We start from the raw sequence: 13,675 nt of genomic DNA on the forward strand, positions 1-13,675 counted from the left end.
CCAGTTGGGAAAGAAAAGATTGTTTGGATATGACAGCCATGATGTGGGAAATTAAGGAAAGACACATGGATGAATTAAGGAAAGACACAGGGATGTATGAAGTTGTAAAATTTTGACAATATGTAAGGACTGAGAATTTTAAGTCCTACTAGATGAGATGCACGTGCATGCAAGTGGTTAAATATCATGATTATTTAAATTAATAAAAATAAAATAAAAATAAAAAGAAAATAAAGTTTTTGTGGGATTGATCATCAACTCAATTATCTCTCTCTCAACTGAAATATCGTCATTGTTTCCTTCAACCCACACTGTGACCACGTGATCTACTATTTGTAAGTTATAAATACATTAATCTAGTACAGCATCTCTGTTTATTAGTATCTTGAAGTCTTCAAAAGATGGGTGACCATTCAATTCGTAAAGAAATTTTTATATGAATTTACTTGTAATATATCCATTAAACTTTTAGTTATAGTTTGGCTCATATTCACATTAACTTTTAGTTATGATTTCACTCATATTTACATTATCTAATATTCTCATTCAATTTTATAGCTCATTCTTTATATCATAAAAGTAAAACTGAAAGTATAAAGAGTTATTTTTTTGTGAAATTAGAGCAGAGAGATTATGATATATTTCGTTATGTGCTCTAAATATAAAAATTTCTTTTTTCCTTTGATGTAAGGTCCCTATCAAATCTTACCCTAAACGATGTGAATGAAAAATGCTATTATAACTTAATTGCCTAGGGCAATTGTATTGTATACCGAACGTATAACTCATCTGGAATATCCACATCTGCTAAGTGTATTTTGTTATTGTGAGAGCAACATGTTAGAGGCTCGTATTCAAACTTTTAACTCTATAAAAGACACAAGAATTTGGAGTGCATAGCTAATATGTCGTAAAGAACATATTGGTTCGTGAAGAATTTTTTCTAATAATGATATTATTACAACGATATTACTATTTAGGATTAAATCAAATTTATTATATAAGATTATATGACCATTTTTAATAAATTATGAAGTATATATATAGAAACCTCAATGCTTATAGCTAATAGTTGGGCTTCATAAAATATATTAAGTTTACATTGTAGTTTGCTATTTGTAGCACTGTTGGCAATACCATTACACTTTCTCTTTATCTTATTATTCACGTTTTTTTGATGTAAGTTCTCTCTATTTTAGTTTTTATAATATCAGATGTTAGAATATTCTCTTATGTTTAAAAAGTGTTGATATGATTTTCTTAAAAATATATAAACATAGTAGCAATAGTATATATTTTAGTTCAACTCAAATATTAGTTTGAAGTCATTTAAGGGGAGGTGCTTTCTACGCGAGAATGATGATGTAGTGATTACACAATCCAAAAGTCAAAGAAGAAATTTCTATAAAAGAAAAATAATTTAATATTTCAAATTAACAACTAATTTATAAAATATACACGGGTGGTACAGAAAGCTATACAAAATAAGGTATATATCTTCATAAAAATTCCATAGTGAGTGACCAACTACAATCATCCTAATTTAAGCATAATAATTATTATTTTAGTTACTAATTTGATATGCATAACTATAGAATAAATCTCAAGCAAAAAATAAGAATTGAAATTGTATTAAATTTAAAAGCAATAATTTAAATTATTAAGTACCAAATATTAGTTCATGTGAGAAAGTAAAGAAATCTATGGTCTATATACCTATATAATCAATCAATCAAACTTATTATAATTATGATGACTACAGTTAAAATTTTATGGTGGATTCACATTAAATATAATTTATAAAAAATAGTATATTAGAGTCAAAATCCTTTTAACCACTATATAGATTGTCTAAATTTTTTTGCATATATAAATTTCACTGCTTAGGAACAGTGATATGTTGTATACTTAATTATGGTCTAATAATCTTAAGAACGATTTACTCTTTAATATCATCATTAATTGACGTATCTATGCATTACACTAAAACATAATGAAAATTTAGAAAACTACAAAAAAAAACACCCTAAAAAATTTTAAAAATTGTAAAAAATACTCTAAAATTTTATAATTTATAAATACACAAAACTATTAAATATTACATTGAAATCAAGAAATTACAAAAAATTATTGATTTTTTTTAAACTTTGGAGGGGTAATTTGCAATGTGCTATACTTTAAGGGTGTTTATTTATAAATTTCAAATTTAATAGATTTTCAACCATTTATGTTATTTTCAAAAAAGGTATGGGTAATGTTGACCATGAAAGGTTTTTCCTAAATCTATACTTTTAAAGTGAGTGTGATATTTTTTGTAAAATTTTAATTTTCTAGGGGTTGGTAGTAATTTTGTATATTCATTTTAGTATCTATATGTTAGAAATTCTCCTGGTGCTTTTTATAAATTATGAATTTTAGAGGTTTGTTGTAATTTTTTAAACTTATAGGTATTTTTTACAGATTATAAACTATTTATAGACTATTTATAATTCTTATGATTTTAATTTACTAATGAGTTTGAAATTCTCATGGTGTTAATTATAAATTTTGAATTTTAAGGTTTTCTTTATAATTTTTGAAACTTCAAGGGTGTTTTCGATATATTATAATATCATGTAGGGGATATTTATAATTCCTATATTTTCAATGTATTATTAGGTTAGAAATTATCATGATTTTTGTAAATTTTACAATTCTTAGGGTTTTATTTTGTAATTTGTAAAAAGTTTAGTGTTTATTGCAAATTCCATAAATTTTTGGGGGTTGTTTGTGTTATTTGTAGGTTTTTACTGTGTTTATAGGTTTGAAATTTTTAAGGTGTTTTTATAAATTTTAAATTTTAGGGGTGTTTTTGTAATTTTTAAAACTTACAAGATATTTTTTCCAAAGCCAAAAAACTTTTAGTTTCTAGCTAGCATATGTTTCAGATTTCTCACTGAATTGAAATAAGTAAAATTTATAATTTTTAAGATATATTAACAAAACTTTAAATTTGTAGGGGTGTTTTTGCAATTTAAAAAACTTGGAGGATATTTTTTACGAAGTCAAAAAATTTTAAGATGATGGCTAGTATATGTTTTTTAGATTTCTCTGCGAACTGAAATATGTAAAGGATTTGAATTATGTCAAACGTATTTTCTTTATCGAATAACATGTTAAGTCTCATTATGAATATGATAAATTACTTAGTTACTAATTCAAAGAAGATAATATAATTACAATAGATTAGAATAATAATATAATATTTAAAAAAATTAAGGGTAATATTGACCATAGAAAGATTTTTCCGAACTCGTACTTTTAAAGGGAGTATGACTTGCATCAAGACTATAATCAGATTCTTTAAAGGCTAAGTATTAGGGGAAAAAATCCTTTAACTTTGACTTTGGACAATTTTTAGGTAACCATTCATAACTTTCAAAAATATTAGAAAAGCCCCTTAAGTTTAGGGGTTATAAAACAAACCTTTAACTTTAGGAATTTTTTAGAAAGCCTCCTATAATCGTTAACCGTAATTTGCATACGAGTAAGTAAGTTACACATGAAAATATTTCTGCCAATGGCAATTCACACCATTAGAGGGGTTTCTAAATAAAAATCTTCAGGCTAAAGGTGGTTTTTTTATATCATCTAAATTTACGAGTAGTTTTCTAATATTTTGAAAGTTTTAGGTGTTATCTGATATTCATATAATGTTAAGAGGGGTTTCCTGACATTTAGCCTTCTCTAAAAATGAGAGAAAAGAAAAACTTTTCACTTTATTGTTCTGTAAATTATAAATATTGACAAGGCACAGAAAAGATACCTTGTGCAAAGGAACAGCTATTATTATTTTAAGATGAATTATTGAAGTATAGCACTTCTTATGGGATAAATTAATACAACAAAATTTGCTAACACTTCTTCCTTCATCCCCTTTCCTCCTTTTTTAATAACCGATGAAAATTCAAAGAGTTTTGGGAGTTTTTAACTGCCTTCCTACAAGTTTTTGACTAGAATTCCTCCAATGAATTGGGAGGAGTCTTGATCAAAATTTTCGTTATGAACACAACTTTTTCGTCTTCTCCCTCGTGAGACGTCATTATACAAGGCAACCTTTAAAGGAAATTTAATATAAAAGTTATCACAACTTTTTGGATCATGAGACGAGACTTGAAGCTGCAGGGACAAGAGTCACGAGACCTCCATTTTCCTTCATGTTACTGATTTGTGATCACTTTCGTTGCAACTAGCTGGGTAGGAATGAGCAATATTTGAGGATTGGAGGTAATAAGTTGGATTAGAAGTTTCCTTCAAGAGAAATATGTTGGGGATTCGAAACAATCAATCGAACTCTTGTCCTTCCGGACCTTGTGTTGAAAGTAGAAAAGTATGAAATTCACCACAAATAAAGATCTGACATTGTAAAAGAGTAAAGGAGACGAACACACAGATTTAACGAGGTTCGGCAACGTGCCTACGTCCTCGGGAGCCACACCACACAATTTCTTTATTAATTAAAGAAGAAATACAAGCTCTCAAACTAGGGTTTAATCTCTCTGAGATTCTCTCTCTTTTTGCAGTCAAAACTTCTCTTNGGTCAATCGCGGCGGTCGACCGAACCAAAACCCGAGACCAAAACCAATTACAGAGATTTGTGCGGTCGACCGCCGCGGTCGACCGCCTTCGGATCCAGCTCTTCCTGAGCCCCTGTGCATGTTCGCGGTCGACTGCAGAAGACTCGTGGTCGACCGTGGATCTGTCTGCCTTATTTTTTTCGTCGTTTTGATTCCAGCTCTTGTTTCGACTTTAGGTCTACACTTTAGACTAACCAAATAAGCACATAACATATTACATTCCATTTTATTTTAAACATTAATCTAATTAGAATCCCCAGAAAATGATATGCATTACCTTGTCCCATGGCTGGGCCAATTAATTTGAGATCCGAGAAGAAGCGTCCCATTATAGACTGTGTGGTCCATGAATAAAATAAAAATTTTATATCCTCAGATAAACTGCCACAATCATAGGTATTTTATATCGATTGGAAAACAGTAACATACATGATCACAACTAAGATGGTATTATATACGTTAGGAATGAATTAGTCGACACTCTTCTTCACTATTTAAGAAGGTTGTGACCGCTGATGTTAAAGAGGATGACTCACATTTAGGAGCAGCAATACGAACAATCTATGAGTACAATCTAACATTGAATAGAATTTATATTTATCTGAAGACCTTTATTTCCTAAGAAACTACTTCAAAAATATTAGGAAACAAAAGCCAGCATCTCATACGAAAATAAATGAAACTAAAGCGATCGCTTGCCGCTTCGTTCACGGACCCAGAGCCGAAAACTCTCCACATTCTTCCCAGCTTAGGAGACGACTTCATTCATTGGATTGGATGCCATCTTTCTGTACTTCTCCACTATCTAAAAAGTAGAGGAGGGATTGCTACATAATCACAACCATTGATTATCTAATTGGTGGTTGTGATTTTTTCTTTGAGTGCAAATTAGGAAGGGGGTATTGTGAGTGTAAGATTTAGATTGTATCATAACTGCATACTAAGTAATCAACGATTGAGATTAAAAGTAATGATTTAAAATAATCCAAATTAGTTAAATAAAGCCTTGAAGACACTTCCATGATTTCGATGATTTGTTTGTTTCTCGTCTTTATTTTTGCTTTCCTTTTTCATGATTTCTTTTTAGGGGCTGTTTGTTTCGTTTCCCCCAGAATCCAAAACCCACTTTCCTTCACTTTCTCCATTTTCCTCCAATAATATTGTGACAACTCATCCCATCACATCTCATTTCATACTTTTAAAAATAAACAAAACACAAAAAATGAGTCACATCAATCAACTCATCTAACTCACTTTCCCCCACTTTTCTTCATTTTCTATCATCTTTAAAAATTACTCACATCATTCAATAATATGGTGACAACTCATCACATCTCATTAAAATTTCCTTCCATCCATTTCCTCCAAAAAAACAAGGAAATTGATTTTCCTAAGTATGTGTCACATCATCCAATAATATAATGACAACTCATCTCATCTCATCTATTTTCCCCCACTTTTAAGAATGAACCAAACACAAGAAAAGAACCTAAACAAGGAAAGTGGAGGAAAACATCAAAAATTACTTACATCAACCAATAATACGGTGACAACTCATTTTCTCCTCCACTTTCGGTTATAGCTTTGACAAACCAAACCTCTGAAAGTGGAGGAAAACATCAAAATTCACCTTCTTTTCCCCCCACTTTCCCCATTTTCGGTCTTTTCTTACGAAACAAACATGCCCTTAGTGGGCCGTGTTTTGCTAGGATGGCTAAGAAAACCTAGCCGTCTAAATACTTTGTCTTAACTATTTGATAACTTGTCTCATGAGTGAAAGGAGAAAGAGAAAAAAAAAAGAGAGAGGAAAGAATCCAGCAATCGAGCATGCATGCATTCTCCCAATCTCTAACTTGAAGAATGGAATTGGTTGAGAAAAAGAATCATAACATGGACTACGGTGGACCCTTTCCCCCCTTTTCTTTCCAACTTATGTTTGAAAATCGACAGAATATTACTATTTTACAGATGGCCTAACAATCTTTACTTCTTTTATATCTCACGAAGATTTTTTGCTACAATATTCCTACAGTTCGACCAAAACTAGCCTTTTTTATGTGACCCAATAAGTATATAGAATGTTCAACTCGACTCAAGTTGAAAAAAGATATGAATTGCTGGATATAAATGCTTTAACTAGCTTCGATACTGTTTTTAGACTTGCCTTGAGATTAACTTTTATAATCTAATCTATTTTGCATAAGATTTGCAGCAACAAGAGCTAGTGAATTGTGCGATGAGAATATAATAATAATAATAAATCTGTTTGAAAAAAATTTAGTCAGTTCTTTTGTATCCAATCTAAGTTGCCCATCGAAATCTATTTCTTAAAGTTCATCCAAATCAATACACAAAGTGGAATATTTGCTATCAAAAGGCTACAGGCCCATACATGTATCCGGCCCATTAACTTCTTCTATGAAACAACGAGCCACTCTCTAATTGGGCTTAGGTCCAGTAAGAAATCCTATTTAAAGCGAAACGCACGACCATACGCAAGAAAGCTCCCGCTATTTTACCCAAAATCATTTTCAGCACTCAGTCTGGATGTCTTCGCTCCTCAGTCTCCGTCCTCATCATCCTTTCGCCCTCTCTCTCCCCTGTACCAGATCCCTCTTCAGGCCTTTCTCTCTCCTCTCCTCTCTCTCCTCAAACCAGACCCTAACCCTAACCCTAGCTCTAGACTATTCTTCACCTCTCAGCCACGGCCCATCCCTCTTCAAAGGCCGCAATCCAGACGCTAACCCTAACCCCAATCAAGATTCCATCGCCGTCGCCGCCGACGCCGAATCCATCGACAGGTCACAATTCACCCGCGTCTTCGACATTTCCGCCCTCAGAGTCCCCGCCGAAGAGTGCTCCGCCCTCGAGCGCCGCATTCGCGGCCACCTCCTCAACTGGCCGCGGGTCCGCAACATCGCCAGGGTCGAAGGCGATGATGTTGATCCCGATCTCAAGAATTTGCTGAAAAATCCACCGTCAGTAAGCGAAGATCGACTCAAGTCGTTGGATCGGAAGTCGGAAATTGAGGAGGAGGTGTTCAGTCCGGTTTTGTATAGGGAGAAGCTCGTGAAGGATTTTAATTGCAGAGGGTATGTCAACTTCAGGAATCTTGCAAAGATTTCGAGGCCGAAGAAGAAGAGGAGGAGGAAAGAAGGAGGGGGTGAAGGAAAAGAGAGAAGAGTGAAGGATGAGATTTATAGTGTTGAAGTGGTTGGGGATGAAGAGGATGAGGATTGGAGCATTTTGATCGGAGAGGGGTTTAAAGGAGGGAAATGGAGTGGTCCGACGAGGCTGCTGTTGTTGGATGAACGATATGCGAAGAAAGGAATGGACGAGATGCCTGAGGCTGTTAAGGCGAGTTTAATCTTTTTTTAAGAGTTGACTTAGTTTTTATCTGATTGAATGTGGTCAGCTAATTGCATTTATATTTAATGTGTTTTAGATGTACATGAATTGATGATCTGATATTGGGCTAATAGGTGAATTTATTGCTAGAGTTTGCAATTGATTTGTATAACTAAGCTAGATTTAGTGTCTTGGCTAGTTTAGGCAGTGAATGCAGCCATACTTGGTGATTTGAGACGAAAGATTGGATGAGTAGATCACTATGTGAATTTGGAAATCGGTCAATGGGTCAATGTGTGCTTGGTTTAGCTCAGTTTTTATTGGAGGGTTATTTTCTATGGAAGTTCTCCGATTGCGATTTGATGAGTGATTCAGGAGTTTCATTTAGTTTGTAGTTAATCATAAGAATGAAAAGATTATGGCAAAACAGAAGCAATGTTCTCAAGTTTTTTCAGATTTCGTTGATCGTTGATATTAGAGTATTTGTGATAGGATTTGGTAATTGGAATTTCAAATTAATGTATTTGAAGATCATTTAGCTGTTTGTCTTGGCAAGCAACTTCCAGGTTGTGCATGAAATCCTCTATCTACAGAATTTCTCAACTTACCATGAATCAGTTTACTAAAAAGGGTTGTTTGCCAAAGCTTGACTGAGATTAACATCAAGAACAAGCTTAAGAGAACCTTCCAAATGATTCATTGAAAGAGAGTTGAACCCAATGCCTGCCAAGTCACCAGGGAACGTGGTTGAATTTACACTGAGAAACAAGCTATCAAAGGAATGTATGGCTTCATAATTGACAAGAAAAGGCTATTTAAGTTGGTTTACTTTTGATGATTATACTGAAATTATGTAATCATCTCTCTTTCACTTTGTTTCAATTGACCATTTGCTAAATGATGATGTTATACCTATATTCATTTCATGTACCCTTGCCCAGGCTGCATTGTTGGGCGGTCCTATGCAAAACAGCCCTTTGATATTTGAGCTTGTTCAATGCCGGGTAACCTTGTATTACAACTATTGGCAGATGAATGAGGTTTGTCTGCTCATTCTATTTGATAACTCATTCTTCCATTCTTTTGTCCTATTTTTAAACTAGAATTTTATCTTAGTTATTGTCATAATTTTTACTATTCTTCCTGCAGCTATTGGAAGCTTTGCTTCCTGAAGGTATCATAGTCCCAACAGGTTTTGAAACTGTTGGTCATATTGCACACTTGAATTTGAGAGATGAGCATCAACCTTTCAAGAAGCTTATTGCTCAAGTATGTTGTAAAACCATAAGAATCAAAATCATAATATTGCAATACGTAAAAGATTGTTCTTAGTTATGTCCTGTTTATTTTATTCGTCTTTCTATAGCATATTGGACTGAGGAAATTGTTGATGTCGTCTCAGGTGATTTTGGACAAGAACAGTCCTAAAATACAAACAGTTGTAAACAAAATAGATGCCATTCAGAATGATTACAGAACAATGGAGCTTGATGTGTTGGCAGGCAACCACTCACTTGTCACTACAGTAATAGAAAATGGAATTCGTTTTCAAGTTGATTTAGCCTCGGTGTATGTTCTTATTTTCTCTTTTAGTGTAAGAAGGTTCCTTTTTCTTTTCTTTTTTCTTTTTCAGACTAAGTTTTAACCAAAGCTATGATTTTGAGACAAAAAATTAACCCAGCACTAGTGAATAGGCTACAGTTTGTAACACGCAGGAACAATTTTCTGACTTGACAATATTGGATGTCTTTTGCAAACTCAGGTGATTGAAGTTGAAGATATTGTTATCTGGTTGTTTGTTGTGTTATCCTCACCAAATGAATTGTCTGTCAAGAATGTCATAGAAGAGGCAATCCATCATCCCCATTTCTGCTTGTCAGGTTTATGGATTTAGGAACCTAATATTTGCTCCCTCCTTTACGTTAAGGTAGTTGTACTGTCATATCGGCTTCATATGAAAGTCCAGAAGCCCATATACATGAAAAAAAAAGTTTGTAGTGGTGATGCACTAGATCCACATAATCAGGCATCTCGTTTTTAGACTTATTAAATGCAGATACTCTGACATAAGTAAACCTATCTTCTGAGGTTCTTACTCTGTCTTAAGATACTTAATTGAACTTAATTAGCTAGAAGTTTGCCTCACACATGTTTTCTTCGAACTTAATTGGACTAGAGGTTGATCATATATTTATCTTTCCTATCATTTTTATATTTCAGAGTTGTACTTGTGCCTTGTGTATCAGGCTCACCAAGAATTTAATATAACTTAGTATACCCTATCTTTGTGTTGGAAGTCTGGTGAACATATCCCTTTACACTTACAATATAGATGTGGAGATGGTGTTTAGGCAATTCTGTGGAGTTACATGTTGATTTTATACTTTGCATATTTTTCAGACTTGACACAGAACTAACTGATGCTTTACTGAAGTGGTCGTTGGGGTCATTGTACTGAAATTGGGTCTCTTTGTTTCATCTCAGCATATCCAGATAATCAATTGGATCACATTTTCATGTTGCATATTATGTGGTTAACCTGTATGCCTTTTCTGGAAGATATCTTGCTTTAATTGCCTCTATGCTGGCTTTGAGGAACACTGAAACATTTGTGTTCTAATTGGGCAACCTTGCTGAAAGGTATTGAGTGATGAGCATCTATGCAATTGTTCCTCTTCCCAATAGTGAAAACACGATTTAATGAAGTGGTCGGTTCTAGTAAAGCATACACAAATATGCAAGAGACTGCCTTCTTGCTATATAGCTTTTGATGTTCGTGAGTATTACTATTTCTCAGGCTATCCACTTATAAGTGGAAAGAATCAAAGCATGGTAAATCTTTAGAGCGTATGCGTGCATGGGTTTTTCTTCCCACGGTTGTTTGAAGTTTCTTTTTTCTACTTTACATTTTTTTGAGGGGTTGGGCTGTGACGCAGGGTGGGGTGGGGGAATTGTTCAGATGATCGGCATATTGTTTGTTCTACTCCCAAACTGAGTTTCCATACCATGTAAAAAGTTGGTCCTTACAGTTTACCTACTTTGTTAGCTTCACTTTTGTCTCAGCCCATGTTATATTAGCTGAGTACTGCTTTCACCTAAGACCATTTGCCCTTATAACTTTAAATGCAATTCTAATCAAGAATTGTATGCGCTTCAAATATTATTCCACCTTCCAGTTACGCATTACTATTTTCTGATTCTAAATTTTTTTGATGAGCCCTGGGATGATGCTACAAAAAATCTGCACTTTTACTGCATCTGAATTGTTTCTTTCTTTTTCATGTCTTCACAGTTAATGGATCATTTTATTAGATCAGCTAGATGTCTGCCGATATACTTGTACAGCTAAATATATTTAGGATCTAGAATGGTCAATATCAACTTGCTTTGTATCTCTGCAGATATTGGAATTCTAGGTTGGCTACTGAAAGGCAAAGGCTTATTAGTTGCTTTTCAAACTCCGATGTTGTATGTAAGTTTCCCGTGTCTTTGTTTGAATTACCCATCTGTCATTAAATGTCCTTGTTTCTAATGTATTAAAACATGATTGGCTTGATACTCTTTTAATTTAAAGTTTAAGTAGAAGTTATCTTTAATACATGTAAGATATAACAAGAGGCTGTTGTATTCCTCTGGAGTCACTTCTTAAACTTTTTATATTATAAAGAAAATTTGGTAGCATTATCTATACATGTAAAATTTCTAATTCGTTATTGAAATTTGTTTCTTCATGTGCTTATCTCAATCCAGAAAGATTTTAGAGGTGTAAAAGATTTTAGAGGTGTAACTTGATCTGAAGCCATCTGTCTGTGGCGAGATGACATTAATTGCTAGTTTGTTTGAAGAGAGGTTCTTATCTTTACTTTCCAATATTAACCTTAAGAGGTTAATTTGAAATTCTAAGTTCAGCATTTAGGTTATTTAGTTCTCAAGGACTATGTTGTGTAGAATGCTAGGTAACACGGACACTTCATTTTGTGTGCTGTGTCCGTGTCCGACACCGACTCTCCGCGGACACTCCATGGACACTTGTGGTTCAAAGAGAAATCTGATTTCCTCATTACGTATACTCTAAATTAATTTCTCTGTTAATATCAGGTTCAAAACCAATTGTTTTTAAACCTGAAAACAAAAACCCATTACTTAAATATTTGAAAAACACCAATTGTATTATTCCATGCGGTCGAAACTAAACTTTTTTTTGTTAAATCTTATTCTTGGTTTGGTTTAACTTGATTCTTAATTGTTATAGATAATAGAAAGAAACATACAAATGTTATTGGTATTTTTGTTCTATATTTGATTGTGTGTGTATTATATACGGTGTCCCCATATCCTTCATTTTACTAATTTGCCGCGTCCCGTGTTTGTATCCGTGTCCGTGTCCGTGTCCGTGTCCGTGTTACCTAGGTCGCATGTTTACCCACTTTATCCAAAAGTTTCCGTGAGATTGTGGATTATAGATGTATGTCATGGTAATATTAAATATTTAAATTCTATGGGACTTTGTGGGCCACACGCTATGCCCTTTACTATTGAACTTAGCTTCAATAAGACAAAACTTGAGAATGTGTTTGTCTGTGAGTGGGTGTGGGTGTGGGTGTGGATACCATGAACATGTGTGGGGTGTTGTGTACGTGCTTGCGTATGTGCAGTTGTGTGCGCGCATGGGTGGGTGTATCGGCCGGTGCATGAGTGGGTTTGTAGGTGTGCACGGGGGTGGGTGGGCGCATGTGCGTGCAGTTAACTGTTAACTAAGCCATGGGCTTTAACTGTAGCAGCTATGTGACACCTTTCCTGTAGTTTCAATTGCGTTATGCTGCAACAGCTGCATAGTGCTTCTTGTGCAAGCATCCAATCGCACACATCAAAGAAATTAACATTATGAAAACTATGTGCTCCTCCGAGTCTTCTCAAAATTATAATTATCTGATTAATCATGTCAAATCATGTCTGTTTTGTAGTCTTGTTATCTGGGCCTTGTCATTAGAGGGCGTTCATTTCAATTTTCCTTCTGATATGGGATTTTTGCAGGACGTTTCTACTTATTTTGAAGTCCTGTTCTTTTTAGGATTGCACGATATCCTTATTGCTTTATAAATTCAACAACCCTAGTATCTGTTGATATCTGGTCACTAAATGGATGGTTATCTGAGATAAACCTGCTAAATCATATGTTATGGCCTTTTATTATTTCGTTTGTTTTGAGATTTTGTTTCACAGAATAGGTTGGTTGGTGATTGATTTGTCATGTTTAAACAGCTTCTGATAAATGTATTTGGCTCTTAGAAGAGGATATCTTTCCATCAATTTGGTTTCTTAAATCAAGTTTATCTGAAGCTTATTATAGTTTTAAAGATCTTACTGGTTTATTCAACATACAGGTGATGTATTCTCCGGTGTAGGTCCCATAGCTATTACTGCGGCAAAAAAAGTAAAGTATGTATATGCAAATGATTTGAACCCAAAAGCTGTTGATTATCTGGAAAGAAATATTGTTCTCAACAAGCTTGATCGAAAAATCGAGGTATGGGTAATTCCTTATGGACAACTCTCTTGATGCAACAGCTATTTTATGAATGTTTCTTTTCCAAATAAATAAATAAATAAATAAATAAATAAATAAATAAATAAATAAATAAATAAATATATATATATATATATATATATATATATATATATATATATATATATATATATATATATATATA

The 13,675-nt window shown here is 33.5% G+C and overlaps 1 protein-coding gene across 3 annotated transcripts in view; it reads left to right on the forward strand.

Annotated features, from left to right (window-relative positions):
• Positions 7,131–13,675, forward strand: part of LOC109833258 (tRNA (guanine(37)-N1)-methyltransferase 1) — a 9,255-nt gene continuing 2,710 nt past the window's right edge. For all 3 annotated transcript variants that reach the window (XM_020400870.1, XM_020400868.1, XM_020400869.1), the window contains exons 1-6: positions 7,131–7,973; positions 8,906–9,004; positions 9,114–9,233; positions 9,367–9,533; positions 11,366–11,436; positions 13,349–13,491. In XM_020400870.1, the coding sequence (XP_020256459.1) occupies positions 7,164–7,973; positions 8,906–9,004; positions 9,114–9,233; positions 9,367–9,533; positions 11,366–11,436; positions 13,349–13,491 (1,410 nt within the window). In that variant the 5' untranslated portion in view covers positions 7,131–7,163. The remainder of the gene's footprint in view (positions 7,974–8,905; positions 9,005–9,113; positions 9,234–9,366; positions 9,534–11,365; positions 11,437–13,348; positions 13,492–13,675) is intronic.

The sequence above is a fragment of the Asparagus officinalis genome, chromosome 3 (assembly GCF_001876935.1).
Source record: "Asparagus officinalis chromosome 3, Aspof.V1, whole genome shotgun sequence".
Lineage (NCBI taxonomy): Eukaryota > Viridiplantae > Streptophyta > Magnoliopsida > Asparagales > Asparagaceae > Asparagus > Asparagus officinalis.